The sequence below is a fragment of the Chironomus tepperi genome, unplaced genomic scaffold (assembly GCF_022539635.2).
Source record: "Chironomus tepperi strain 1889 unplaced genomic scaffold, CSIRO-AGI_Ctep_v1 contig_376, whole genome shotgun sequence".
In the NCBI taxonomy this organism is placed as follows: domain Eukaryota; kingdom Metazoa; phylum Arthropoda; class Insecta; order Diptera; family Chironomidae; genus Chironomus; species Chironomus tepperi.
The window spans coordinates 259,972-287,383 of record NW_027226498.1 but is presented as its reverse complement, the minus strand read 5'-3'; the positions used below and the strand labels follow the sequence as shown (position 1 = coordinate 287,383).

Here is a 27,412-nt window from a genome sequence, read left to right as displayed (position 1 = left end):
TAAATAAATCCTTGTCCACAGCTAAATGACTATATTTGCCATAATTCTGCACATATATTTTTGAATTGATTGCAAAATAAACATTTGCATTTTATCTTAACTCTACAATTGAATCGAAATTAATTTCCATCAATTGAAATGTGGATATGCACTGCAATATGAATATAAAAATCATTGGTAAATATGAATGAAACTGAGTTAAAATGAGAAAGTAAATTAACTCATATATACACAATATTTCGACCCTTTTCATCATTTGTCTATTTGCAAAGATAAAATCGTTTTGACAATAATTCACTTCTGTATAGTCCTTTCATACCATTGCCACTGTTTGCATTCCCATTGTTGTCGTTAACAAATTGACACAAAATTTTTCAGCGCTCTGTAGGTAAGTTTATAAATATATATTCTTTTGATAAAATCAACAGTGTATCATTTCTCATGGTTCTTGTTTGACTTTTTATATCTCGATTGGGAGGTGGATATTAAAAAATATATCAAAAAAGAAAACATTCGAAGCCTAAAATTGTTATGACTTCGATTTCAAAATATTCATTTTGTGATTTATGTTTTGATTTTTTTTTACAAATTTCTTTCTTTTCTACCTGATTATCTTTAAAAATTTTAAAGGATAAATGTTTTATCGTTTCGGCACGAATAGGATAAAATTTTTTTTTTAAATACCGCACAGTCCTTCGATAAAATTAAATTTAAAAGATATTTCAATCAAGTTTGATCCTTCATAATTTTTCATTATGAGAGTTTTAAATGTAGGATCCCTTTTGTTTTGTACTTTCTAAAACAAAATTAATAAAAATTCAAAAAAATTTTTATCACTGCGTGTCTGTTAAAAGGGTGGTCTGCTTTATGAGTTTTTTTTTTTTAATTTTTTGTAGAAATAACCACAAATAATAACTTATTATAGTATAGAAATCGTAAGGACATTCGGCAAAGACAAAGCAAAAAGAATAAAGAAAAACCGATGATTGTAAATTATGTTCGTTGAATCAGCATTTTTGTTACGAAAACTAAAATCGACGCCCAAAACGGACACAATTTCCTTAAATTTTAAAACTTAAGACATTGATAAAAATCTTTCCTTTTCTTTCATTAATAATTTTCATTGAATCAAAAAACTACTCAATAAAACTTTATATATTTTGGCACTTTATTGGTTTACCTCCTTTGTTTCTTCTTTTGAAAATTCAGCAAAGTAATTATTTTAATTTCCGTTCTCTTTAATCGATAACGATAACCGATTTTTCACAATAAACTTTTGCTATAGGAAGAGCCGTATTAAAAAAGAAAGAATACGACATAAAATCTCCCAAACAGACACTGAGCATACCAACCTGAATGAGCGTACTCATGAGTATGTCATAATTCGAAGTTCAATATTTGAAACTGTAGAACAGTGATGAACAAGCTTTTCAGATATCTGATATCCATAGTGCGGCATTATATTTTTTTTATCTATTGGTAGTTTAACGAATGTGGATCAGATCTCCCGCTCAAACGTTTTGTAGACATTACTAAGGGAGTCTGTGAACCGCGTTTCTTCTATATTTCATTATTGTGTTTTCATCTTAAAAATGAAGTCTTTCAAAACGACTTTTTACTTCATTCATCCTTATGTGTTTAAGAAATTAGTTTTTAAGGTTTTTTTTTTATATTTTAGAAATGGTTAGAACATATGGTCAAGTAAGCACACGTGCGTAAATTGCCATGTATTAATGTCAGCAACTGTTCGATTTTATAAATACTATCAGAAGATTATTGCAAGTGCAATTTAAAATATATTTAAGGTTACCTTTTTTAAGTAGATGATTATTCCATACATTAACTGTTAATACATATAAAAAAGATGCTCGAAGTTTGTTTAGTGTCATTTGAACTTTAAATTAATTATTTGAGGTTTAAACTTTAAATTAATGTTATCATTTTAGATGTTTTAAATTAGTTCCAATTAAGTTTAAAATTAGCTAAAAGAAAACTTTTTCCTTTATATAAATAAATTAATTCTTTTTTCAGTAATTACAACAACAACATGAAAAGTTCTTTTAGTTTCACTTTGAAAACTTAATATTTTATGTTCTATACTAAATAATAATAAATACTAAAAAATTTACAATTTTGCATTAAGTTCTTCGAAATATTTTTCAACCTAAGTACTTACTTTAAATTCATTCTTCAGCAATTTCTTGAAAAATTTGTGAAAAAGTCTAGCTGTTTTTTCATATGAAAATATTAATAATTAAGTAATAGCAACCAAATTTTCTATATCAGGAATGGTTTTGACAAAAATTTAATGAATTTATAATTAAAAGCAATAATTGAAAAATTTTAAGAAAAAACTTCATTAAATATAATTTTTTTCAAACATTTAAACTAAAACTTTTAGCAATTCTACGAAGTTATTGATCTTAAAAAATTTATTTTTTAATGATTTAAATTCTAAAAATAAAAGAAGAAACCTCACAGGATGAAATGGAAGTAAATCAATTAAGCGTATTAATAATATTTCAGAAATATTTCTAATTTGTTTTATGATTCGAAATCAAGGATAACGTTTCGTATAAAAAATCAGAAGCGTTACAAATTTGATCGATGAAATGAAATCAATACGCAAAAGAGGAATATATCGAGAACTAGATAAAAAGAGCCAAATCGATAGTTTTATTGAAAACAAAACATCAAAAGTTATTTGCACAGTTGGATGATTCTTTTATATTCCTTTCAAAAAAAAAAATCTATCCTAGTATCTATTACAAAATTCAATCCATTTAGATTTAAATTTAATTTAATTTCAATAGGTAGTTCAAATTTAAAAAATTAACATTCAATTCATTAATTATTATTCAAAAATTTATATTCGTAATTCAATTGACAGCAATTACACTTCTCAATATATAACGAACGGTTTTGATTGGCTCATGAGTGGCACGCGCACTTTTTAAGGGGAAATTTTTTTATGAATTCAACACTATTCAACATATAATAACAAAGAAGCGAAGCATAACCTAAAGAAAAATCGTGAACAGGTATTTTATGTTCTCTTTTCGGTCTTTCTCCTTCTCTTTGCAGTTAATTTTATATATATATATATAAATTAAAAATTTTACCTGTCTTCAAATTGGGGAGTCTTATTTCCGACAAATTAGATCGAAACAGAAAATAATTCTGTAGAAAAAAAAAACCGATTTTTGATTAAACCCTATTACGAGATGAATTGATGTCCAGCAATATAAAAAAGAATAAATATATGGTGAGCTCAGGAAACGAATTCAGTTTCTATCAAATCGCTGTTTAAAAAGGATCATTGTGAATAAAGTTTAAATATTTTTACAATTTCGAAATGATCACTGACTTTTATCATACCGAGTATTTTAATAATACACCAAGCTTATTTTTAATAAATAAGCCTAATGAGTCGTCAAATAGCGGATCATTGTTTTACAAATGTTCTAATGAAAATTCATCTCCAAATAATTTGATGATGGAATCACCAAAGGAATTTAAATCGAAACAATTTAAATCATCTTCACTTCATACAAAAGAATTATCTTTGACAAACATTTCTGATGGATGGCAAACACCAAATTCAATAAGTGACAGCTACCGTTCATCGAGCCCAGAATTTATATCGTTGTCAACATCCAAATACCTTCCAATAAATTTTCAAATTCAAAGTCACCAAAATAGTTATCCACAGACATCAACATTACTTTATCAACCACAACAGATTCCAATAAAATCAGAATTCCAAAGTGATACAGATGGAAGTGAGCAAGATTCATCATCGGTGATAATCCATTTGACATCTAAAAATGACTCTAAAACGCAAAGAAAGCGAAAAACTAAACAAATTGCACCAGTTATTAAAAAGAAAAGACGATTGGCAGCAAATGCCAGAGAACGACGACGAATGCAAAATTTGAATGAAGCATTTGACAGATTAAGGCAGTACTTACCATCTCTTGGAAACGATCGTCAATTATCTAAACATGAAACATTACAAATGGCACAAACTTACATATCTGCACTTTGTGATTTACTTGACTAATTGATTGAGATAAACCAAATTTTTATTAACTCAAAGTCATAACTCTTGCTATAGTAATATCTGTAAATATGTAATATGATAAATAAATTATTATGAGCTGTTATGAGCTTAGTTCTATTGATTAAATAATTTAGACAAATTTAAATTTTTGATTAATTTTTTTTTTAAATTACGATTTTTACAGTAAATGTTGGTTGAAAGGTTAAAGGATCAGCAGACTAAACTTTTAATGCAAAACAAAATAAAAAAAGAAAATGAAATAAACATTTTGAGTTGAAGCTAAGAGTAATTGATAGACAATTATTCCATCACAAATTTAAAGTAATGTCTAATGATTATTCGTTTATGTTTCGCTTTTTCTTGCCTTCTCTCTTAACTCAAATGAAGTTTGGTTGATTGTAATTTCTACAATTTTATTATTGCATGCAAATCGATTTAAACAAATTTTAAGTTTAACATAACTTTTTTATTTCCTCGCTTCTTCAGTGAAATAATTTTCGGTAATTTTACTGTCCAAACTGTTTCTTCACTACATCTTCGGATATCTCACCCAAAATTCTGCAATACCCATCAACAACACATACAAATTAATTTCCGCTCCTTATTTTAATTCGATTACTTTATATTTTAAATTTAAAACTGTGAGAAGTATGCAGGATAAAAAAAAGAATCTCATGGGAAAATATTTACTCTATCCTCTCTGTTACCAGAAAATTATGGTATTCGCATTTAAAATTCGAAAACAAAACAAAATACCGCATTCTATCTGTGGTATTGATCGAATATTTATGTTTACTGATACAGAAAAGTTCATTAATAAAAATTAAAAAATTTATGTGTCTATGGCAGACGTCAGTAATGATGATCCTTCAACTTAAAGAAGTGCTGAATCAACAAGGATAATTTACAATCATCGGCAATTCCTTTGCATCTTTCATGGGACTTCAAAAATAAAAATACTTGCAAAAACAAGAACCTTATCTATTTTTTTCTATTGTTCATGAGATTTGAAATGGTTAATTCTTTATATCTGTCTGAAATCGGAGAAACATTTTTTTGTGAATGAAATCGCAAATGAACAGGTATAAAACTATTCTATGTATATATTTTATGTATATTGGACAGTTTTTTTTGCTGCAGCTGAATTTCAAAGTGTGAAAGTAACACTTTTACTATGTCGAAAATATCATATTTCATTTAAAAAAAATTGCGCAACAATCATAAAGCACTCACCTAAATAACTATTGATTTGTGTAAAATGACCGTTAATTGATTATAAAACTTTAGCAAAATTCCGAAATTCTTTGAAGGCAATGCGGAAAAGTCATATATGTTTAAGGTATAGTGATTAAATAAATTAAATAACTGTATTGTTGATTTATTCCGATATACATAGAACGACATCGGATATATTGTTAGATATAACTTATCAATTCATTTCTTACTTCTAAACTTTTGAAGACACGCAAGTATTACGAAACAATTATAATTAAGGCGTCCAAAATATAAATGCGATCATTCGTGACCGAAGGAAGCGCATTTTTCAGTGAATTTTCTAAAACACTGAAAACACAATAATCTCAAAAATTCAGATTTGTACTCAAATACATAGCTAAATAATTTGGTATGTCTTGTTGTCTTTCAAAAATTCAACATAATTTCAGTTATACATGATAAATATGCTTAGTATCGGGAATCCATCGGCTTAGCTAATGATCCAACAACTAAAATTTTAGATTAATAAGTCGAGCTATAACAAAAAAGATCTAATGCATAGTCGCATCGAAAAGCGACAGACTCAGACAAAATGTGAAAATTACTGTCTTTTTTCTTTCGAAAAATGAGCTGAAAAAGTTTGAATGAAATGATAATTATCGTAATCAATATAACCCGTACGCATTTAGATTAGTGAACAATTTTTCGATCTATAATTTTTTAATCTGCATCATTATTAATTTTACCCTACCAAATAAAGCAAAAATACCAATAAAAAAATAGGTACATCAACTTAAAAGAATATATATAAAACAAAATTGAGGAAAAAAGTGAATATATGTAACACGTGCGCTGATCATGAACCGTAAAAGATACATACAATATTATAGAAGAAGACTTAGAAAAAAAATTATGTATTGAAAACAACAACACTTTATAAAGGACCTCTCTGTCTCTTAACGATATGGCATCAACTATAATTTTTATAAAGAAAAAATTAATTTAAACTCAGGACTTATCCAACATATGGTGCAAAAAGTTCTTGTATTTTTAAATTTTTTCTTCAGTTCTGTTTCTCATTTCCGCTAGTCCTCATATATGTAAAAGAAAATAATATTGCTTCATTGAGGGGTTACACTTCAAGTCAACTTTCTTTTAACGCTACAACTTCCTCCACAACATCCTTTTGTAAATTTTAACAAAATAAGAAAAATTTTGCAATTTTTTAAATTCCCTTTTTACGTTTATTGTTTAAGAAGTTATTAATTTGAAGTTTTAAGATCCCTTACGGTTGCAAATAATTTCAAAACTAATTCTGCATGCTTTTATATGCTGTAACTTCTGTTTTTTTATTTAAACAAATTGTATCGAATTTAAACAGATTTTGTATAACTTCAGTAATTTTGATAAAAACGTAATGATTTTTTTTTGCTGCTGCTGTTTAAAGGGCCTGTCTAATTTGACCCGCACGAGAACTCGTTATCAATAAATTATTTACCATTAAGGAATGGCTCCACTGTGATGATTTTCTGTATGTTATACTTTTTGTTAAAAATGAATTCTTCAGAATTAGCGTGTCAGAAATTATGTGAAATCTTAATTCAAAATTGTTGATTGTAAGCATGATACCTATTGTAAAACTATAATTCTTTCATGAAAATTTTATTTTAAATGATTTTGGACTTATTAGACAATTTTGTTGCACACAAAAAATAATCTTCAAAATACATATTAAAGGATATGCATTAAAATCTTTCGAGACAAAACACGGCATCGTAAAATTTTGTCGAAACTAAACAACACGGGTGAATTTTGTTGTTTTGAATTAATTTTATATGCTTCATAACTATTTCCGATTTTTTTTTTTTTGGTTCTTCAACTGCGCTTTAACATGTGTTAAAGCACAGATGGGGCATAGAGAGCAATTGTAACATTTGGGATAACCTTCTTATTACTCTTCTTCTTGTTTTTTTATTTTATTATATTTATATCCTTAATATAAAGGATGATTAAGTCCCAAGCATGATGCGTCATTTTTTTATTATTTCTTTGCAGTTTTAGTTTAGTTTCTTCTATTTTTTATTTCATTTTCAGTTTGCAACATATGGTAATATGAATTAACGCGTGTTAAGTATTATACTATAAGTCGAGCATACATTTTAATATTTTTTGCCATCCTATACATAACAAAACTTCTTTCTCTGTTAATAGTTAAAAACCTGTCAAGAACTTGACACAATTTTGACGTTAAAAGTCTCAATTTGCATAGTATTTTATATATAATTATAAAGATTAAAGAAACTTGATCACATGCTACACTTTTATTATATAACATGCATATTTTATTTCACAATTTAAACAAAATCTTGAAATTTATGTGTGCAACATCAATTTTAACATCAATTATTAGAAAAAGTCATAAACATTATAAATTTCAAATTGGAAATACTTGTAAAATTCTCAGGAAAACATTTTTTGCCTACCTTCGAAGGAAAATCTGCTAAAAAACTCTCACAAAAAGAATACAAGTAAAGAAATTCATTCATTGTCATCATTATTGAAAAGGGATTAAGTGGGCGTTTTGTTTGACTTTAAGGACTCTTCAATCGTGAGAAGAAAATTATCTTTTTGATAATATCTATCTCAAGAGGACGTAAAATTATGAAAGAACAATACAGAAAAAATTTCAGTAGTTAAAGTTGAATAAAGGAAAAGAAAGGAGCAGGAAATAAATTTTCTGTGTGTTGATAAATTATATGGTTAATTTTGGGGACAACACAAAAGAAATAAAAAAAAATGATGAAGATGATGATGATGAAGAAGGAAAGCAGAAAACCACAAAAATTCTATTTTTTATTTTTGTATTTCCCTTAAAAGACTTTGACTTTTAAACAATTCTATTTTTTTTTAAATCAATTGCATAAAAGCTTTTTCTCATTAAACAAATAAGAATAAAAAAATTAACATACAGCATTATTATGTTTATTTGTAGCTATATAGTTTGCATAAGAAAAAAGTAAAAACGATATTTTAAGCACGAAACTTGAGAACATAAATAAATGGAACGTTTTCATAGTCATTAATTTTATATATCCAATATATTATATTCGAATTTTTGGACAATAGGCAATAGGATTAAGACGTGCACCTTGCATAAAATGCATGCAGTATAAAGTAAATGAGGTGAATAAAACATAAAACTGATGAACAATGAATAATGAAAATGACAAATGCGATCGGTAGCATAAAGTAAAGAGGTGATTTTATATTCATAAAAGTCACCAGTCGTCGACTGCCTCATTGATCAAGCGTATGAAATGCGAAACTATTTAGATTAGAGGGTGATTATAATACCTACATGTTGAAATTTTTTGTTGATAGACCACCATGAAAAAGAGCAATAAAAAATTTCAATTACTTATAATCGTCAACGGGATGATACAACAGATCGCAGTGCCTTTTCGTCGTCGGCGGACTTTATTCAGTTCTGTAATTGTCAAAACATTATCGTTATTTTTGATTGTTATTTTTCAAATAACCATTTATAAATAAATATTATCCTATCAATAGCCATCTCAAATATCCTTCAAAATCTTTAAAATTTATTAATAAGCATTTTTTAAATTAAAAATCTAAAATCGGCTGTTTTTAAAAAAAAAAATTACAAAAGTCCTCGTGTTATTGATCGAGGGACTTAAGCGCATTTTTGTCCCAGCGATCAGTAATTGATTAAAAATTAACTTCCAGACCTACAAAACAAGATCCAGTAGAATTAAGGTCAATTCCAAACCCACAAAACAAGATCCAGTAGGATTCAGGTCACTTCCAGATCCACAAAACAAGATCCAGTAGGATCCAGGTGACTTCCAGACCCGCAAAACAAGGTCCAGTAAATTCCAAGTCATCCTAGAAGATTTTTAAGAATTTCATAATTTAACGGATTTTCATAATTTAAATCTCATAACGGTCAAAAAAAATTCAAACTTTTTTAAGCAAACACTGTTAAAACATCGAAGAACATTGAAAAACACTGCAAAACAATGAAAAAACGTGTTGTTGTTGTATATGAAAATGAAAAATTGTTAATTATAGCATTTATGCGTTGATTTGAAACTTTTAAATGCCCGTGGCCGCAATAACTTTATGGAACTGATCTTTTAAAACCATTCCGAGCTCTCTACGATGTCTAGATAAAAAGTTTTTATCGTCAGCCGAACAGACAAAGTGATTTATTAAGCTACCTTTTTGAAAACAAGTTTCAAAAATGCGCTAAAAAAACTTAAGGGTTAAGATATTGTGTTGGAGGGTTAAAAAGTCAAATAAATACTCCAAATAAATCACCCATAGCTCATCCTTTTTACAGCAACGATATATATTTTTTCATATTGTTACTAGAGATAGCTCATTAATGACATAACTGACGTTTACCACTGATAAAATCTTTAATTAACTTATATGCCTTTATAAAAATTCATACTAAAAAATCTAACGATTATTTTTGTACTTATTTTTATGCGTTTAAAGCTGAACGTCGACTAGTTAGACTACAATGAAACTCAAAGTATAGAAAAAGCGTGTAATAAATAGACAATTTGGCTGACTGTTCAACTATTCTTACAAACTGTTTGAACTTTAAACGGCAATAAGTATGGAAAAAAAATTATATTTCTCCTCCCAAAGCATTTGCCTTTAATTTATTGATTGAAGTCCATTGATTTAAAATATTTTCCATAGAAGCTATATAAAAGCGCTCTTTCTGTAAAAATCAAGTGACGCAGTTACTTAAAAAAAATTGTTTATTCATTCATAACTAGAAACATATTAATTATAAAAAATATACTTCAATGATATCTCCAAAACCTCAAGAACAAGTTCTTAAATTGATTCAAGAGAAGGAAAGAATTGAAAAGGAAATTCAAAGGCATGGAGTTGTTCTTAAAAATGTAAATGTTTGACTTTAAAAATTAGATTAAAAAAACTTTTGAATAAAATTTTATTTTAGAACAATATAGGCTTTAATGAGCCATTAGTAGATGATGAAGGATTTCCACGAAATGACATTGACGTTAGATCTGTTCGATTAGCACGCACTCAAATAGTTTGCTTACAAAATGATTTAAAAGATATAATGAAAGCAATTGAAGGTGGACTGGAAAAATATTTTACAGAGAAAAATGATATCCAATGTTCATCAATTCCACATTTTTCTAAGATATCATTAGAAAGCAAAACACAAATATTGCCAAATAATGAATTGAAGCCTTTCTTAATAGTAAGCATGGTAAGTGAAAATTCTCCTGGTTCAATCGCTGGTATACAAACAAATGATCGAATTTTGAATTTTGGAAGCATAAATTGTAAAAATTTCATTGATTTGAAACAAATTGGAGAGTTAGTTAATAATAGCAAGAATCAACATATCAAAATTAAGCTGAGGAGAAATGAAAGCGATGATTTGGAGCTTATTTTGTCACCGAAGATATGGACTGGTCAAGGTCTTTTAGGATTCAAAGTTAACGTAATACCTGTTTAATTGAAATCAGTTTTATTAGGTATTTAATAAAAATCAAATTTTATAATTTTCTACACCTAGTGAAGTTTTTATAATATTTTATCGAAATTTGTATCATGCCAGATATTGGAACGAAAAGGAAAGTAAACAGACAATGTCTTTTGAGACAATTCTTCTTGTTTATACACTATGTGTCGTAGTAACAAAACTAATATGAATTTCCATAGCTTCCATGTTGATAATTTCCATAGCTGGATGAATTATAATAGCTTCCACTCCATTGGTTATAGTCATAATTGTAATTTCCACTCCATTGGTTTGATTGAGGGTACGAACTGTTTGAATAGCTCTGATAATTAATTGATGAATTATATGATGGATTATTAACTGATGAGCTCGATTCTTTAGTTTTTTTCGACAGCTCATGGTCACTAAAATCATAATGGAATAAAATTAATTAGTTAAAATACATAACCATAGAGAAGATTGTATTTCAAGAGTGAATTACCTAGACTTTTTTTTATTGTCTTTAGAATGTTTCTCCATTAAACTTTGTAAAGCCTTTTGGGATTCTTGCAGTTGTTTAATGCAGCTGCCAAAGTCTTCCAAAAATTCAACTTTTCTTTGCGCAAACAAAAGCTTTTGATCAATATCCAAATTATCTTGCTGCATAAACCTATCCAATACTTCCAGCACTTCTTTTTCGTTTACATTATCCCTTTGAAGTGCTAAGTCTACTATCTGCAGTGCTAATCGTGTATTTGTTGTATCTTTTTCAAGAGCATTTTTTAAAACATCCATAGCTCGATCAAATTCGTGCTTTACTTTATTTAAAAAACGTGCAAACTTAATAGCAAGTGAAGAAGAGATATTCTTATTTTTAGTATTTGATAAATATCTTTCATACAATTTTGTGCAGACTTCGATATTTCCTCTGCGACGCTCCAAATTTATTCTTCGATAAGCTACTTGTAGCAAACTTGGGTTCTTTTTTTCGAGATTTTCTAAAATTGTTGACGCTTTATCGATATTTCCACAAGACTCTTCAAATGCAGACCACATCAAATGCAAACTCGGCTTTTCTCGATGATGAATGCAACATGCTCTTTCAAAAACATCTCTTATTCGCTCTTCGAATTCAGTATCGTCTTTATTTTGCTCTAAATAATGTATTAGCTTGATCCAGAACTCTTCATATAAAGCACAAGCAATCAAGCACCTTTCAAAGAGAACTAGAGTTCTCTTTTTATTATCTTTTTGCTCGATTTCATAATCAAGATATTCGTTCCAATTTTTCAATTGGATTTTTTCAAGTTGCTTTACATGAAAATATGGTCTTTTAATTCCTTCTTCAAATGACCAACGCTTATTAATCATCTCTACATTCAACTTATTGATCTTTTTACGCTTATTAATAATTAATTTTCTGATATTATCTGCTTCTTCCTCATTTCTAACATGGTCATCAGCTAATCGTTAAAAAAAAAAAAAAATTGGTTAGACAAGCAAGTATATTATGAAAAAATTTACTAGTCTTATCATTTTAGGGGATAAAAATAGTAACAAATAAATTAATATTCACCCTCATCTAAGCCTGGTGGGGCTTCATCGTCGCCTTTTTCATTGCTACCTTTTCGAACATCTTCGCGACATTTCTTAAACTCCTCAACGGTAAGAAGCTTTTGAACAGGATTGTTATTTACCAATTCTCGGAAGCTACGAATTTAAAAATTGTTATTTTTACAATTCAAAATAATAAAATTATATTATTATTACTTATCCATATGTGTTTTGTATCCTTGCGTTGGAGTTGCAAGTAAACGATCATAAATGTCAATTACTTTAAGAAGATCCTTTCCTTCTAATTCCCACCGAATATAGCCTTCCCAAAGCTAATAAAAATTGATAAAATAAGTTTATTTTTGATAAGTATCAATTTTACAAACCTTATCAGAGCGGAATTCTAGTCCACAAAAATTAAGAGCTCTTTCAAATTGATTTCTTATTGCATCACGATCATCTTGATATTTCTGCTTTGCGTATGTTAAGTAATGTATCCATAAGTCAACCGATAAAGGGATTGCTTTCAGACCTCTTTCAAATACCTTTAACGCATTTTTGGTATGAATTTTAAGATCAAAACAAAAATGAAATATATTTTTAAAGTAAGTTGTTAAAAAATATAAAATAATAAAAGAATATTAACATAAAATAATAAGATTAATGAAAATAATAAAAATTTCAAAATTGGGTTTTTCTCCAAACCCCTCACCTTTAAAAATTGTTTTAATTGCCAATAAGGCAAAAAACATCTTAAATGTTTAATCTTATATTAAATCACTTTTACTCGTGATTAAATTTTCTTTTTTGCAATTTGCAAAAAATAATCACAAATTTTATTTTATACTTACGCTTTATGTAAAATATAAAAAGTCATAATTCACCTCAAAATTAAAAAAAAAAACCATTTTGATTTTAACTGACGTTGTTGAAGAACTAACTACATGAAATTTTCACCATTGACAACTAACTATGTATCTTTGGTTTATTCTTTTTCAAAAATGTCAACGACACTTTTCGATTGAAATCCATAAAGTTATGTAGTTCCTTTTTTGATTAAAATATTAGGACGAATATTACCGAAAAAGTTAAAACTTATTACAGCTTATTACAAATCTTCTTTTTAACTAATCAAAGTATTGATTTAAATTTGAAATTTTTTTAATCTCCATAAATATTGAATAGAATTATAAATATATCACAATACGTTTTAAAATCAAAACAATTTATCTTAAACTTAAATCTTAAGGAATTGTCTTCTAAAAAATGTTATAATAAAATATCACAATACGTTTTTGTAAGTCTCATATAATAAATATTTTTAATTGTCTCAATGAATTAAAAAAATTTGCGCTGAAAAGATGAATGGAAATTATATCCAAATTGTGATTATAGCCGTGCCTTCAACAACCGACAAAAAGTATTTTTTTTGACAGTGACTTAACAGAGTTGTTAAAAAATTTTGTGCCTAATTTTTCACACTTAAAAAAAATATATGAAATGGTTTATCGCGAGATATAAGATATATAATTGAATTATATATTATATAGGTACTTATCCTATGCCCATATATTTAATTTAATTTAATATTAATTACCTCTTCACATTTCTCCAGACTTCCTTTCTTCTTTTCGTAGTCAGCATACTTTCGCCAGTAACCATAGCAATAAGGATATCTAAATCCAATAAATAATAATAACGATAATAGTAATGTTAATAAATGATAAATACACATATGAAATATGTTGGATATTTATACATATCATGTAAAACAGAGTAAAACAAAATCTGCATAATAGTTTATGTGGTAACAACCCTGATTACCTTGATAAAAATTTATCATATGCTTCTCGTGACGCTTCTAAATCATCTCCTGAATCTACATACTGTAATAAATATGTCCAAGCATTAAAATCTTCGGCATCCGCATGAACACTTTTCCAGTATTTTTCCAAATCCGGCAATTTATATTTCTTTTCTAAAGAAGTATTGTGTAACAATAAAAAAATTAATTTTGGATTATTTTTAGTTCTTTATACCTGAACATTATACCTTCATCTTCCTTTTTTGTCTTTTTCTCGGGAGATTCGTTTTCATCAGCAGTAGGATCGCACGGATCATAATCTTCAAGCTTTCGTTTTCCATCTTTTTTAACGTTATTTGGTGCGTTCGATGATGGAAGTTCCTCTTCAGACACAACTTCAGTGTCAGCAGGCAATTCAGCCATTTTCGGTCCGGGCAATTCTTCATCAGAAACTTCTTCAGCATCCTGAACTTTAAGTTTTGTTGGAATTGGTAATTCATCTTCGGAAATATTCTCAGCATCCAAATCAGTTGCTTGCTCATCCTTCTGTTGCAAGTCTTCACTTTGTGCTAGTGTGTCTTCTGTTTTAGTATCCAATGATAATTCATCATCTTTCATCTCATAATCTTTATTTAAATTATTTTCACCATGCTGAATTTCTTCATCAATCATTGGAAGATTTTCATCCAACGTTGATGGAACACTGTTTGCATTTTCTTCTGCTAAATCTGCCATAAACATATCTTGATTTACCGGCTCAATTGTTTCTTTAGTTTCACTTTTTTCGTCCAATGGATTTTCAAAGGTTAAGTTGTCGTAGAATCCTAGATTGGAGCTTTCCGTATCATCAGTAGCTGTTTCTTGATTCACTTCCGATTGACTTTCAAAATCAAGACTTCCTATAACTTCAACACATGGATTTTCTACAGTTTCAGTTTCTTCATTTTCAACTTCTATGTTTATTTCTCGCTCGTCTTCCTCCATATTCTGAAAAAAGTAATATTTTAAGTTAAATCTAAAAAAAAAAAACATTTTTGGTTTATAAATGAATGAATCTTAAATCAATCAGTTGGCCCTTGCTTAATACATCTTTTAAGTAACATAGAATAAATCTACATTCAAAATCAGTAGCAGCGGATAAACATCGACGCTACTTTATGCATTTTGTAACATCATCAATTTTTTTGTAGTAAATTTATGTTTTATTAATTTAATATACCTGTTTTCGACCTCTTCTTGTATTTCTTGTAGTCAATGGAAGTTCCTGAACATCTTCCTCTGTTTTGGCCTTTGCTGATCTAGTTCTTCTGCCTTTTTACCGAAAAATGTATTTTTAAAAATTTTAATTATTTATCTTTCATCAACAATTTAGGTACCTAAATCACTCAAAATAAACAATAATATTCAATATTTTTGCATTTAATTATGAATGAATATTGATGAATATATAATAATAAAGACACAGCCAAAATTAAACTTTAATTCAATATTTCAGACTAACCTTCACTCATTTTCCAAAATTTTGTTTGCTCTAACTTTTTAAGGGTATACAAATATGCTTAATAGACATCAACGCCATCTATTGACTTTTAATTAGTTTTCACAAAAAGCTTTTATAGTCCGTCGAAAATTTAATTCTCTTATTTATAAGAAGTTTAATATAGTTTTTATTAGATGTTTGTTCTTAATTATATTACAAGATATTAAATATACGAGGATATTTTTTATTGAATCTTAAATTAAGATCCTACCTATAAATAAAAACCTTTATTTATTTTTTTTATGTTTTCCTTTTAACACTGCCAAATTCTACTTAATATTATTTATTAAGTAACATTATTAACGAAATTATCTGCTAGTACTGTAAGATATTCATTAAAAAAACAATAGTTGGATGAAATATTTCTGTTCAGTTTTCTCTATTATAAAGCATTAATAGTTTTGAAATTACTTAATACTATCCATCAGCATTGCGACAACATAGCAGTCAATATGGAAAAGTAGTCCTTAAGAATAAAAAAAAAAAACAAGCAATCGATTAAAAGCAAAATATAAATAATATTAAGTCTAGATACTAGAACTTTTTTTATCTTCAGTGGATCAAGATTTTTTATAACATTTGTGATTGTGAATTATTAGAATATATATTGAAGTGACAATGGCTTTCAGGTATGAAAATAAAAACAAACAAAAAGCTGGATCATACAATATATTTTAATTGTGTGCGAATATAGTGTTATAGGTCTTACAGCAAAACCACTTTTTTTATTTGCTGCTTCAGGTTTGCGAATTCGACTCAATCTTTGGTATAGAAAGTGTGTACACAAAAAACCAAACTGGCAGTGAAAACCGCATCTCCATTGATGTGGTCACAAAAAAATATATATCCATTATCAATCAAAAAAGTGTACATCATTATCTCGTTTTTACATTATGCCAGTGTTTTATCTGATGAAACTAGCTTTCAAAATCGTTAAAAAATTATTAATTACGATTAGCGACTTAATAAAAAATGTAAACAAAAAGACAAATCAAAAATTTTCATGGAAATCTCTTACAGTCATTTTTTCATTTCCAAAGTTCATATATCATTAAAAACGGAAATATAATTTTATTTGGACTTTTTAATTCCATTTCGTAAGTGGCTAATTTATGGATAATTTTTTTTTCTCTGAATCTAATTTCTTTAGTATTAGCCACTGGTTTAATGATGGATAGTACCTTATAACGTCAAAAAACTAGGTAAAAACTGGTACTCAATTCAATCTTAATATTAATATTTGATTTTTTTTCATTTGGTAATAATTTTTGAAGACATTAGATGCATCTAGTGTTAAAATTATGATTGTTTGGGAATTTTGGTAATTGTGTTATGCAAAGGTGATAAAAATTTGGGCAACTCTGCAGTGGCAAAAAATTCAGACTTTTTTTTTCACAAATGTTTCTTTAATTCAACACTTAAAGTAATTTTGTGTTAATATATTAAGTGTAATGTCAATAAATTCACAACTTTTGATGTTATATTGATTAAAAAAAATATTTTGATTTTCCTCGCGTCAATTGATCCATAGTTTTCTTTAAAAATTTCCACTAAACTTAAAAAGCTTAATTAGGTGGTTGATTGTTTCATTTCTATTGGTAATCGTTTAGTTGGTTGCAAAGAAGAGAGAAATTTGGAAACAGTCGAAATCAAACAGGAGACTATGCAAGGATCTATACCTCAATATATTCTTCAGTTGGTCCATATTCCAGAGTCTGTAACAATTATGGAGGAATATTTGGTCTCGAATTCTCATCAGACGGGTATGTACTTTTGAGCTTTTCATCATATATCACAAAATATTTAAATATGTTCATTACAGTTCTGTCCTGGTTGCAGCTTGTGAAAAAAAGTCTGTCATCCTGTATGAAACAATTAATAGGAAGCCAATAAAAATTTTAGATGATGTTCACAGTGACTGTGTTAATTGCATAAAGTAAAAAAAACTTTAATTGAACTGTAAAATTTTGTCGTATTATACTTAATTGATTTATTCTTTTTTTTACATGTTTAGATTTCTTGATGATAGATTGTTTGCAACTTGTTCCGATGATACTACAGTTTTAATTTATGATATGAGGAATCTGAAATCCAAAATTAGAACTTTGCGTGGTCATTCGAATTGGGTCAAAAATATCGAATATTGCAAACGAGAATGTCTCCTAGTGACCAGTGGATTTGATGGCTCTATTTTTACTTGGGACTTAAATTCTTACACAGAAAATAATCTAACGTATCAAAAGGTTTTTCATACTCCAGGACTGATGAGATGCCGACTGACTTCAGATGGACAAAAACTTGCTATATGTACAACAGGCGGTTACTTAATTTTGATTCATGATTTGGATTTAAACACTTTGTCCAGAGACTTGCAAGGATTTCGAGTAAGAAATGAATTATTTTAACAAACATCTATTAACGAAATTTATTCATCACAAGTAGCTTGCGTTTTGTTCATCCTTTAACCCGTTTTTAGTCGGTCGTCTAGTCACATATCGATCTATTAATTTATCATATTTTTTTAGTCCTAACATATTAATTTACAATTATTATTTTATCGAACTCCATATAAGATTTTGAAATTATTGTTGATTCTTTGGATGATTTTGAATATTAAAATTGAGGCATTGAACTCTTTGATCATAACTTTTAATATGCTTCAATTAAGTGAGCATAAAATGCGCCTTTGTCGGTTACGACTGACCACATCTATAGGTATAGTTTATAATTACAATCATTTATTGAAGAAAATTCCAATCTATATCAATCAATTTGGTATATCATTATATAAAGCAAACCTGACTAATTATTAATTTACTGTCTAATTGAACTGTCAACAGAATACTTAGAAATTGTTACTACTTTTTTGTTAATTGAAAAAACAATTATTATAGATTCTTGGCAAATTTAATAACTAGCAGAATTGAGTGATTGAGCATATTAATTTTGTTACTAATGAATTTATTGTTTAAACCATGAAGAGATTTATTTTTTATATTCCGTTATGTAATTAATTTGTTCTGATCAAAAATAATTTTTCTGGTATATTCTCTTATATAGCCTAATTTGTATCGATTAATGCAAGTTCGTCGTCAATATCTTCCAATTGCATCTAAATATGATCATCTGTTTAGTAAAAATCAAAAATCTAATAGAGTAGAACTTATCAGTGATTTTCCAAAAGGAAACGATGCCGAAGTCATTAGTTCATTACAGGTAACTTTAAAAATTCTTGTATCTTAATTTTTTTTAATTCAATTATATTGTTATCAAGGTTCATCCACATAATTGGTGTGTTTTAAGTAGAAACAATAGCTATGATGAAAGCAGTGAATGGACCTGTGTTCATGATATTCAAGAAATCGACATAGAGGAAGAGGAATCGCCGCCAATTCCGGAAATTTTACAACAATATGAAAATGTTGATGGAAGCGAAACAAATTCGGAAGTTGTTCCATTTAGTAGTAACGCAAGTAATAACAGCGACGAAACGAGTAATGAAACCAACAGCACCGATCAGTCGAATAGACTTGGAAATCCAAATATTCAAATCGACGCGCCCGATGATGAACCACAACACAATGAAGGACAAAACCTTAATATTAGTGATAATGATGATGAAATACAAATTATACCCTACCAGCCAACTTTAAGGCCATCACTTATCAATACAGAGGAAATTTTAGATTTATGGACTGGAAACATTCCGTTTTACCAAAGAAGTCGTAGAACTTTAACTGAGCGTCCTCATAGGATAAATACAGGAATTTTATCATTAAATCAAAGAAATGTTCGAAGACCGAATATAAAACAGAATTCTCGAAGACTCTTATATTACTGTTCTGAACCAAATGAAGGAAAAGGCTTTATTAAAGAATTATGTTTTAATAATGATGGTCGACTAATTTGTTCACCTTACAAATCTGGAATAAGATTATTATCATTTTCTAAAGATTGTGACGAATTGGCCAATATACTACCAACGCCAAGTTATAAATCCACTACTTTACCAAAAAAACTTAATGAAGTTTTTTTAAAACCTGATCAACATCAAGATATAGTCGTCAGTACAAAATTTAGCCCTCGAGCACCAATTGTGGTCTCTGGATGTTTAAGTGGAGAATTAAGCTGGTATCAATGTATAAGCTAAACTACCCATGGATGATGTATTTAACTCTTACTATTTATAGATCAGTTAATAAATGAATGAAATTAAAATTAAATTTTATTCTATCTTTTTTTTCTTAACTTGCTTTCTTATCTGTCTGTTTGTCTTGTTCTTATGCATTTTGTTTATGAAAGCATTTTTCATATTTAAAGAAAAAGGTAAAAAATTATCTAAAAATTCATTTTTTGGCGCAACGTGAATCTTAAATAATCATAAGTCTCAGAAATAATATTTTAGAGAATTTTCTTTATTAACTTGTTAATTAAATGTCTATGAATAGATTGGATCAGTAATTTTATAATATTTATATGGGCTGTTTAGTTTAAATATGTTAGATGATACGTTTCTTTTTGTCACGAAAAAATAATTAATCGTTTTTTAATCACTTTCGTTTGATTACAATAATTTATCTTAAATCATGTTTTTTTTTTTTTTTTCTGAATACACAGAATTAAAGGTTTAGGCACTTTAGTAGAAATTAATTTTGGTAAACTCTTCAATAATGAAATGAAATTTTTAAACGTTTTGTTGAAAACTCATTTGGCACAGAAAAGATTTTTTTTTTTTTGAAGTTTAAACATATTCTAATTATTAAGAATGAATTCAATTTTAATTTAATTATCCTGCTCACCAAAAAGAGACTAAAGATTTTGTATAGTTAAAAAGCTAACTAAATCAAATTTTATAGTTATTTCAATGGGTAAATTAACAATGTAAATATACATAAGATAACTTTTAAACACGTGTTAAAAAAATTTCCTATTTAAACAAAGAAAATAACATTTAATCCGACCATTCTCCGTCATCTGAATTCTCGTTTTCAGATTCTGAAGACGATGATCCATTGATTGCTGTTTTTCGTTGTTCTAAAGCTCTTCGTAATGCGTCTGCTAAAGCGTCAGTTCCATTGCCATCACTTGATCGATTGGCTTGATTGTTTGAACGATCACTTACAGGGCGTAGTTCTATTCCACCCCTAATCTCAGACATAAGATCACTACGTGAATCTCCACTGCTATTTGAAGCTGTCGATGAAGCATCAATTTTTTTAAGAAGTGCTCCTTTTCGAATACTCTCCATTAAAGCATTTCGAGCATCAGGAATAATTGGTAATGCAATTGATTCTTTCATGGGAGGTGGAGGTGGTGGCTAAAATACAATAAATTTAATTTAATATTACTGAAATTGCTTTAGGAAATATAATAACATCTTTATGTTACTTCTCTTACCATATTGATTTGAGGTGGTGGCGGCTAAAAGGAAAATTGGTTTATTTCATTAGTATATTGGATAGACACCCAATGTGGAAACATATTCACACCGTATCATAGAAAGTCTCATAGATAGGGTTTATAACTTAACGTATGAGTCAAAAAATGTATTACTTTAGCTTTTAAAGGAGCAATGTTTTTCTACTGTGTCAATTCTTTATCTATATCATCATTTTAAACAAATCAAAATCTGTTTTTTAATTAATTATAAGGTAGAATTCTACATAAAAACTTTTTTGCTTGGTTTTACCGTAATATTTAAAAAAAAAAATCATTTACACGTGAATAAGATGTGAATATGTACGTATAAAATTTTCTTTGACATACCGGAGGTGGTGGTGCTTGCGGTGCAGTGTTTGAAGTTGGTTTATTGGATGAAATATTTCGAACTATTGGGGGACCTGGTAAAATTGGTGCTTGATTTTTGTGTGAAACATCACGGTGGTTTTGTTGATAATCACGTTGAACAGGTGGAGGTGGAGGTGGGGCTAAACGATGAGTTGGCTTTTCTCCATTATTTTGCTATAATTTTATAAAATAATGAATTTGTCTCTGAACATTTGTAATAAATTTAATTTGATACTTACTGGATTTCTTATTGGAATAGAAGGAGCATCGGGTTTTTTAGTCTCTTTTCGAACAATCTCTTCAACATTATTAGATTGAATAAAGTCATATATAAAATCTCTAGTTCTTCTATCTTTCAACTGATTTTCCGAAACTCCAGCTTTTTGGAGAAAAGGCTTTAATGCTTCATCTTCTCCAGATAAATCAAATCCGCTCTTTGCATTCCACCCAACATGAGTTACATGCTTGAAGTTAGATGGAAGACCAATGTCCTCTTTTGTAATTTTCTTTACTTCGCGTTTCTTTGTTTTTAAATTGCCCAAATTTTGTGGTTGTTGCGTATATGGTGGTTGAAATTGGTTTGGAGTTATTTTAGCTATTGTTAAAACATATTATTATATACATTTAAAACTTCTAGTAGATTAATATTATTATATACTTAGATTGGTTGGATTTCTTAAAATCACAGGCTCATCAGATAAAGCATTTGAAGTTATAGGTGGTGGTCTAGCAGGCGGCTCTTTTCTTACACGACTTCTTCGTTCTACAAAGATACATAAAATTTAAAAAAAATACCATAATTATTATTTGCTAGAATTAAATGATAAGGTTTCAAATAGATAACTTATCAACTTCTCAAAATAAATTAGATTTTTATATCAGTTTGTGCAAAAGAACTTCAGCCTTTAATATTTTTCTATCAAATCAATAAATCACCCACTTGTTTGCAAAAAAAATAATAATAAGAAATTGAGTTTCTCATTTTCTTGAAATTGATAATCACAAATGGAAGATCGTCATTTCCTCATTTGTAATGGATCTATACACAAATTTGATTAGTAATATATGATTCATAATATTAAAAAATACGAATTTTTATAACAAAATAAAATTTTTAAATTGAATTGAGTTCATTTTTACATAGGAAAGAGGAACAAGTGAAATTATTAATTCTATGCTACCTTCTCTTCTTCTGTTTCGACTCTGAACAGTGTTTATTGCCGTGCTCAAAAACGCTTCAGCTTCATCCTCAAATGCAAAATTTAAAGCCACCATTCCATCCTAGGCATTGAATTTATTTTATATTAGTAAATGTCATTTAGTTGTTTCATAACCAACTATTTAAATACCTGTCCTTCAAATGTTAATAAGTACGGTTTAACTTTATTTATTTCTATCGTATCATACATTTCCTGTTCCCAAACCATCTCATGTTTTATTAGACAAAACATTCGGGCATAGTATGATCTTTTAGAATTATCCTTTACAAAGCATAGAGCTCCAGTATATCTCTTCAACCATCGTGTATGAGGAGTCTCTGTTTGATAAATTTGAGCTACTGTTGTGCATTGACTTTGACATCGTCGTCCAAGTAATCGAAAAACCAATTCATTTTCTTCACCCGAAAGGTATGTACTGGCTTTGGATAATTTAACAGAATTTCTATTTTCACTAGACATAATCGATGCGATAATTTTTAATTCAGATATTAATTTTTAGGTTGAAAAAGATGTTTCATGAAATAATACTTTTGACTGCTCACTTTTTCTCTTGGCGAATAGTTAATAGAACCTGAAAAAAAATCAATAGAAATATAATTTGTTAACTCATACCAAAATAATTCAGACTCAACAAGTATTTAAAGCAGGGATATTCTCTATTTATTTATCACCATATATTTAGAAACTTTTTAATGTTGTTTTCTCCAATGGCCTTACTTAAAAATTTGCATTTAATGTTCAAATCAGTTCAAATATTTTTATCTGTACTGTTTTCTGCACTTTAAGTATCTAACTAGCTTTTTTTTATTGTGTTTCATTAGACTGAACTCTTTTAAGTATGCTTATCATCATTTTCACTTCATATTTTTTTTTATCTCTTAAAACTTGGCAAAAAAAATATAAAATATAAAATTTCGTATGACGTGTTTTTCTTATGCAATTTCATTTGTAAACATTCAATCTAACAGCTTAGTCCGAAATCAAATATATTACAATAAATTTTTCACATTATGGTTTAAAAATTATTTATTGGATATTAGAAAAAAACCCTTCACTTGATGATCTCAATTTTTTTTTTTCAAAATAAATTCAACGTCTATATTGTAAAGAAAACTTTTTTTTTCCTGGAAATTACTTAATTTAATTTTAAAAATTTTGTTGTCGTTAATAAAAAAAATAAACATTAGCTGTTCAGACTTTAAGGTCCAAAGCTGCGCGTTTATATGCGTTTCATATCTATTGATAGTTTAACGAGTGAGAATTCGCCAGATCTCTCGCTCAAGCCTAGACCTACAGTTTATAGTGGAATCCGAACCACTTCATTGATGACGTTAATACTAATAAGTTTTCAAAGGGAAAACCAAATTGTTTGAATAGAAGTATTGTTACAGAGAATTGATTTGAATCGGAAGCAAATTCGTTTATTACGTTGATTTTCAAAATCTTTTGCATTTACTTCCTGTAATGCGACTTATTATATATTATGAAATCATGATCCATTTTTATTAACGAATTCGAACTCCATCCGTGTTAATGAAATCAGAACTCACATAAGAATATCCAGTACTAAAAATGATTAGGAACCTATGTGTATCGGGAATCACTCTTGGACGAATCATCTGATGAAAATTTTTACAATTAATTATTTTTCTTTTAATTAAGAGATAGAGATTTGTCCATTCACTACCTTTAAAAGTTAACTTTAAAAGAGGAAAATTTTAATTTGTATGCCCGTTACTTATACTTAGGATTCGCCCAGAAGCGCAGGCCTATTGGAAATTCTTTTGCTACTAGAGTATCGGGAGCGCCCGTGACGCCCCATCTTCAGAATTTTCAGCTTCACATAGCTTCATGTGGCATCACTTTACACCCATATTCCCCCTGATACCCCTCAATTTTTGGCTTCACATGGATTCACACAACTTCACATTATACCCCCCATTCCCCCTTCAATTTTTGGCATCACACAACTTCACATTAGATCCCCCATTCCCCCTGATACCCCTCAATTTTTGGCTTCACACGGCTTCACACAACATCACATTAGACCCCCCATTCCCCCTGATACCCCTCAATTTTTGGCTTCACACGGTTTCTTTATTCTCGATGTCATCGATGAAAAATGCGCTTCTGTTCTGTTTTGCTCTTTAATGTTTTTCTCGACATTTTTGTACAATTTATATCAATATGCAAGGTCAACTAAAACTATAGCTATGAACACTCAAATTATGCTCTCTTTCTCCGCAAATCATATGTTTTGGGGATTATAGAATTGAATTGTAAACGTTTACTATATCAGTTTTGTTTGAGAGTCGTACACTGCTTTATCGCTGTAAAATACGATGAATGCAACGGCTTTTCTGCTCCTTATATGTTCAGCTTTTTTGTTTGCTCAAGGGAATCGAACAAATCGGAACCTCAATCTTCAACAACTTCAAAACAGGTGTTTATCTTATCAATCTACTGCTGTTAAATCATCAACATGTACAACACAAAAAAAATTAAAAATGCAAATCACTAGAGGAGTTGAAAATGGAGTTTTTTATTGTTTGACATACGAAAAGACTACAGGCAATGTATATGGTTTTGATAGTCTAACAATCGAACTTCATCCCGATTATGATTTACAATATGTGAGTGATTAAAAAAATTCAAATTTGAAATAATTGGACAATGGTGGTTTTGTTTTACGAAAACAAAACTATTCAGTTGGAAATATTTCCCCCTAAAACTGTTCAAAATTTAATTCAATCATTTTAGTTTGCATGATTTATTTAAATCAGTGTTGTCCAAACTTTACTGAGCAACGGCACATTGTCCCTAGAAATTCTTTTGAAGCACACAAACTTCAAACTCAAACCTTTATTGATTAAGTGCCGCTGCACACATGCTGGACACAACTTATTTAAAAAAAAAATAAATTTAATTCCATGCTTGTAATATTTTAGAGCGGAGCAAATGTTATTGACTATGAATTTCCAAGTTTCAAATTATATGATGTGCGTGTGACTGAGGAATATAAAGGAAGATTTGCTATTTATAGCAATAATACTTCATTTAAAATTTATCAAGTAACTATTAATAATGAACCACAAAACTGTACCTATGGAAAAGGTAAAAACCGTCATATATGGCCTGAACAACGTACATTAATAGATGTTGAAGAGCACACAACTTTAATGAACATTATCAAAACTTCAACAAGTTTACATAACTTGTCAACTGATAATTTAAGAACAACTGTTTCAAAAACTAATATGGAACATTCTACATTTATATTATCCACAACTATTGAGAAGTTTACGACATCAATTTTATCAGCACTTACGACAGAAATTCCAAGTTCAACAGAAATTCAAGGAGATCATGATTATACAACTGAAACAGTTCCATATACAACAACTTCTTACATTGATGAAAATAATTATGATGATAAATGTGGAAAATCATTAATACTTCTTGATTTTAAAAGATTCCAGATTCCTTACAATCCAGGCGAATTTCCTTTTGCAGTCTCTATTTTTCAAATATTAAATCTTAATGAACATCATTACAAATGTGCTGGTACTATTGTTAGTAGTAAATTAATCCTAACATCAGTAAATTGTCTTCTAGATCATAACTCTAAACTTCTTAGTAAAGAAAAATTAATCGTTTACACCTCACAATATTCCTTGTTATTTAAGAAACCCACTGAAAATTCAAAAATTTACAATGTAAATATTTTATTAATCAAAATTATTTTTAGCAAAATGTTAGAAAATATGTATATTATTTTTCTAGATAGAGAAAATTTTTCTGCACGAAAATTACAACTATAATTTGGATAATAATATTGCAGCGATTAAAGTTGAAAGATCAATTGAATTTGATGAGTTTGTTCAACCTGCTTGCTTACCAGACCTTAATTTGAAACTTAAAGTTAATGATGTCATGAAGGTAAATGATCTTTGACTAATTTATCTATCAAAAGTGCTATTTTTTTTTTTTTTTTGTAGTTAGTTGGTTTTGGTAAATCGAAAATATTGACAGAAAGCAATTTTCATCTAAAAAGCGATGATGTCTGTGAAGAAGCCTTTTATGCATGTCAAACGTTTACTGCAAATAGTAAAACAATTGAATATACTGATTACGGATGTGGACTTTATGTTATTGATGAAAGAAGTCGATGGAAACTAATTGGAATTACTTCTATCATTCCTAATAATTTAGATAACAATACAGACGTAATTTTTACAAATATTGTTTTTTTCATTGATTGGTTAGAGAAAATTAATTAGTTAAATTTGGACAGTTTTTATTGATTATTATTCTTTTATGGCAGTAACAAAGTTTTTATATTATAAAAAATGATTCGTTGAAAATAAGCTTTTCAGTTCTTGAAAGATATCTCTATTAAACTAATAAGATATACAGATATTTTCATGCAGAGTATATTAGACTATTGAATTACTTGTTAGAAGATAATTTAACCAAAATAAAATTGACAACAGTTTTTTGAATTTACCAAATTGAGAAATTATTTGTTGATTTGTCCCTATAACAAACTTTGTTTCAAACAAAACTAGCACGGTAATTCCACTGATTGGTTGAATTTTGAAAATTTTTACTTGAATAATCCGTGTTCTTTAAAATTTCATCATTTCTAAAATGACACTTCAAGAATACTAGATAAACATCTTTATTTACTCACTAAATAGCATAAACAGCA

General features: G+C 28.3%; 5 protein-coding genes across 10 annotated transcripts; 3 read left to right on the top strand and 2 right to left on the bottom strand.

The window, feature by feature from the left end:
- Positions 1-10,030: 10,030 nt before the first annotated feature.
- On the top strand, positions 10,031-10,866 carry LOC139095805 (26S proteasome non-ATPase regulatory subunit 9). Its single transcript, XM_070647279.1, has 2 exons — positions 10,031-10,221; positions 10,281-10,866. Exons 1-2 carry the CDS (start codon positions 10,123-10,125, stop codon positions 10,809-10,811), a joined length of 630 nt encoding a protein of 209 aa, XP_070503380.1. The 5' UTR covers positions 10,031-10,122; the 3' UTR covers positions 10,812-10,866.
- On the bottom strand, positions 10,807-15,770 carry Prp39 (pre-mRNA processing factor 39). 2 transcript variants are annotated; one of them, XM_070647277.1, is made up of 10 exons: positions 15,656-15,770; positions 15,374-15,465; positions 14,403-15,141; positions 14,175-14,328; positions 13,948-14,026; positions 12,737-12,895; positions 12,567-12,682; positions 12,373-12,506; positions 11,299-12,259; positions 10,807-11,221 (listed from the first exon to the last, which is right to left on the bottom strand). In XM_070647277.1, the coding sequence occupies exons 1-10, from the start codon at positions 15,663-15,665 to the stop codon at positions 10,999-11,001; spliced, it is 2,667 nt and encodes an 888-aa protein (XP_070503378.1). In that variant the 5' UTR covers positions 15,666-15,770; the 3' UTR covers positions 10,807-10,998. The 2 variants fall into 2 exon arrangements, with proteins under 2 accessions (XP_070503378.1, XP_070503379.1); XM_070647278.1 differs by lacking the exon at positions 15,656-15,770 and adding an exon at positions 15,531-15,564.
- Positions 15,771-15,915: 145 nt separating this feature from the next.
- Positions 15,916-19,917, top strand: LOC139095802 (DDB1- and CUL4-associated factor 10 homolog). 2 transcript variants are annotated; one of them, XM_070647275.1, is made up of 7 exons: positions 15,916-16,017; positions 16,123-16,323; positions 17,305-17,457; positions 17,517-17,630; positions 17,709-18,078; positions 18,755-18,910; positions 18,969-19,917. In XM_070647275.1, the coding sequence occupies exons 2-7, from the start codon at positions 16,313-16,315 to the stop codon at positions 19,842-19,844; spliced, it is 1,680 nt and encodes a 559-aa protein (XP_070503376.1). In that variant the 5' UTR covers positions 15,916-16,017; positions 16,123-16,312; the 3' UTR covers positions 19,845-19,917. The 2 variants fall into 2 exon arrangements, with proteins under 2 accessions (XP_070503376.1, XP_070503377.1); XM_070647276.1 differs by having other exon boundaries at positions 16,000-16,017; positions 16,251-16,323.
- A 171-nt stretch (positions 19,918-20,088) lies between these two features.
- WASp (WASP actin nucleation promoting factor) lies at positions 20,089-23,703 on the bottom strand. 3 transcript variants are annotated; one of them, XM_070647577.1, is made up of 8 exons: positions 23,334-23,703; positions 22,831-23,272; positions 22,663-22,762; positions 22,140-22,244; positions 21,721-22,076; positions 21,461-21,655; positions 21,092-21,115; positions 20,089-21,011 (listed from the first exon to the last, which is right to left on the bottom strand). In XM_070647577.1, exons 2-8 carry the CDS (start codon positions 23,158-23,160, stop codon positions 20,646-20,648), a joined length of 1,476 nt encoding a protein of 491 aa, XP_070503678.1. In that variant the 5' UTR covers positions 23,161-23,272; positions 23,334-23,703; the 3' UTR covers positions 20,089-20,645. The 3 variants fall into 3 exon arrangements, with proteins under 3 accessions (XP_070503678.1, XP_070503679.1, XP_070503680.1); XM_070647578.1 differs by having other exon boundaries at positions 23,373-23,703; XM_070647579.1 differs by having other exon boundaries at positions 23,419-23,703.
- Positions 23,704-23,734: 31 nt separating this feature from the next.
- On the top strand, positions 23,735-27,016 carry LOC139095992 (ovochymase-2-like). Of its 2 annotated transcripts, XM_070647576.1 has the most exons (5): positions 23,735-23,804; positions 25,099-25,334; positions 25,650-26,417; positions 26,485-26,640; positions 26,700-27,016. In XM_070647576.1, the coding sequence occupies exons 2-5, from the start codon at positions 25,209-25,211 to the stop codon at positions 26,979-26,981; spliced, it is 1,332 nt and encodes a 443-aa protein (XP_070503677.1). In that variant the 5' UTR covers positions 23,735-23,804; positions 25,099-25,208; the 3' UTR covers positions 26,982-27,016. The 2 variants fall into 2 exon arrangements, with proteins under 2 accessions (XP_070503677.1, XP_070503675.1); XM_070647574.1 differs by lacking the exon at positions 23,735-23,804 and having other exon boundaries at positions 24,859-25,334.
- The last annotated feature ends 396 nt before the right edge of the window (positions 27,017-27,412 follow it).

Bases quoted from the DNA above. Each gene is read 5' to 3' on its own strand.
- LOC139095992 (XM_070647574.1), top strand. From the start codon at position 25,044: ATGAATGCAACGGCTTTTCTGCTCCTTATATGTTCAGCTTTTTTGTTT. The intron at 26,418-26,484 runs GTAAATATTTTA...TTATTTTTCTAG, and splicing joins AAAATTCAAAAATTTACAAT to ATAGAGAAAATTTTTCTGCA. The intron at 26,641-26,699 runs GTAAATGATCTT...TTTTTTTTGTAG, and splicing joins AAGTTAATGATGTCATGAAG to TTAGTTGGTTTTGGTAAATC.
- LOC139095802 (XM_070647275.1), top strand. The intron at 17,458-17,516 runs GTATGTACTTTT...TGTTCATTACAG, and splicing joins CTCGAATTCTCATCAGACGG to TTCTGTCCTGGTTGCAGCTT. The intron at 17,631-17,708 runs GTAAAAAAAACT...TTACATGTTTAG, and splicing joins GACTGTGTTAATTGCATAAA to ATTTCTTGATGATAGATTGT.
- WASp (XM_070647577.1), bottom strand. From the start codon at position 23,160: ATGTCTAGTGAAAATAGAAATTCTGTTAAATTATCCAAAGCCAGTACA. The intron at 22,763-22,830 runs GTATTTAAATAG...TTCAATGCCTAG, and splicing joins TATTAACATTTGAAGGACAG to GATGGAATGGTGGCTTTAAA. The intron at 22,077-22,139 runs GTATATAATAAT...TTTTAACAATAG, and splicing joins AAGAAATCCAACCAATCTAA to CTAAAATAACTCCAAACCAA.
- Prp39 (XM_070647277.1), bottom strand. The intron at 15,142-15,373 runs GTATATTAAATT...TACTTTTTTCAG, and splicing joins CAAGAAGAGGTCGAAAACAG to AATATGGAGGAAGACGAGCG. The intron at 14,329-14,402 runs GTATAATGTTCA...ATACTTCTTTAG, and splicing joins GACAAAAAAGGAAGATGAAG to AAAAGAAATATAAATTGCCG.
- LOC139095805 (XM_070647279.1), top strand. From the start codon at position 10,123: ATGATATCTCCAAAACCTCAAGAACAAGTTCTTAAATTGATTCAAGAG. The intron at 10,222-10,280 runs GTAAATGTTTGA...ATTTTATTTTAG, and splicing joins ATGGAGTTGTTCTTAAAAAT to AACAATATAGGCTTTAATGA.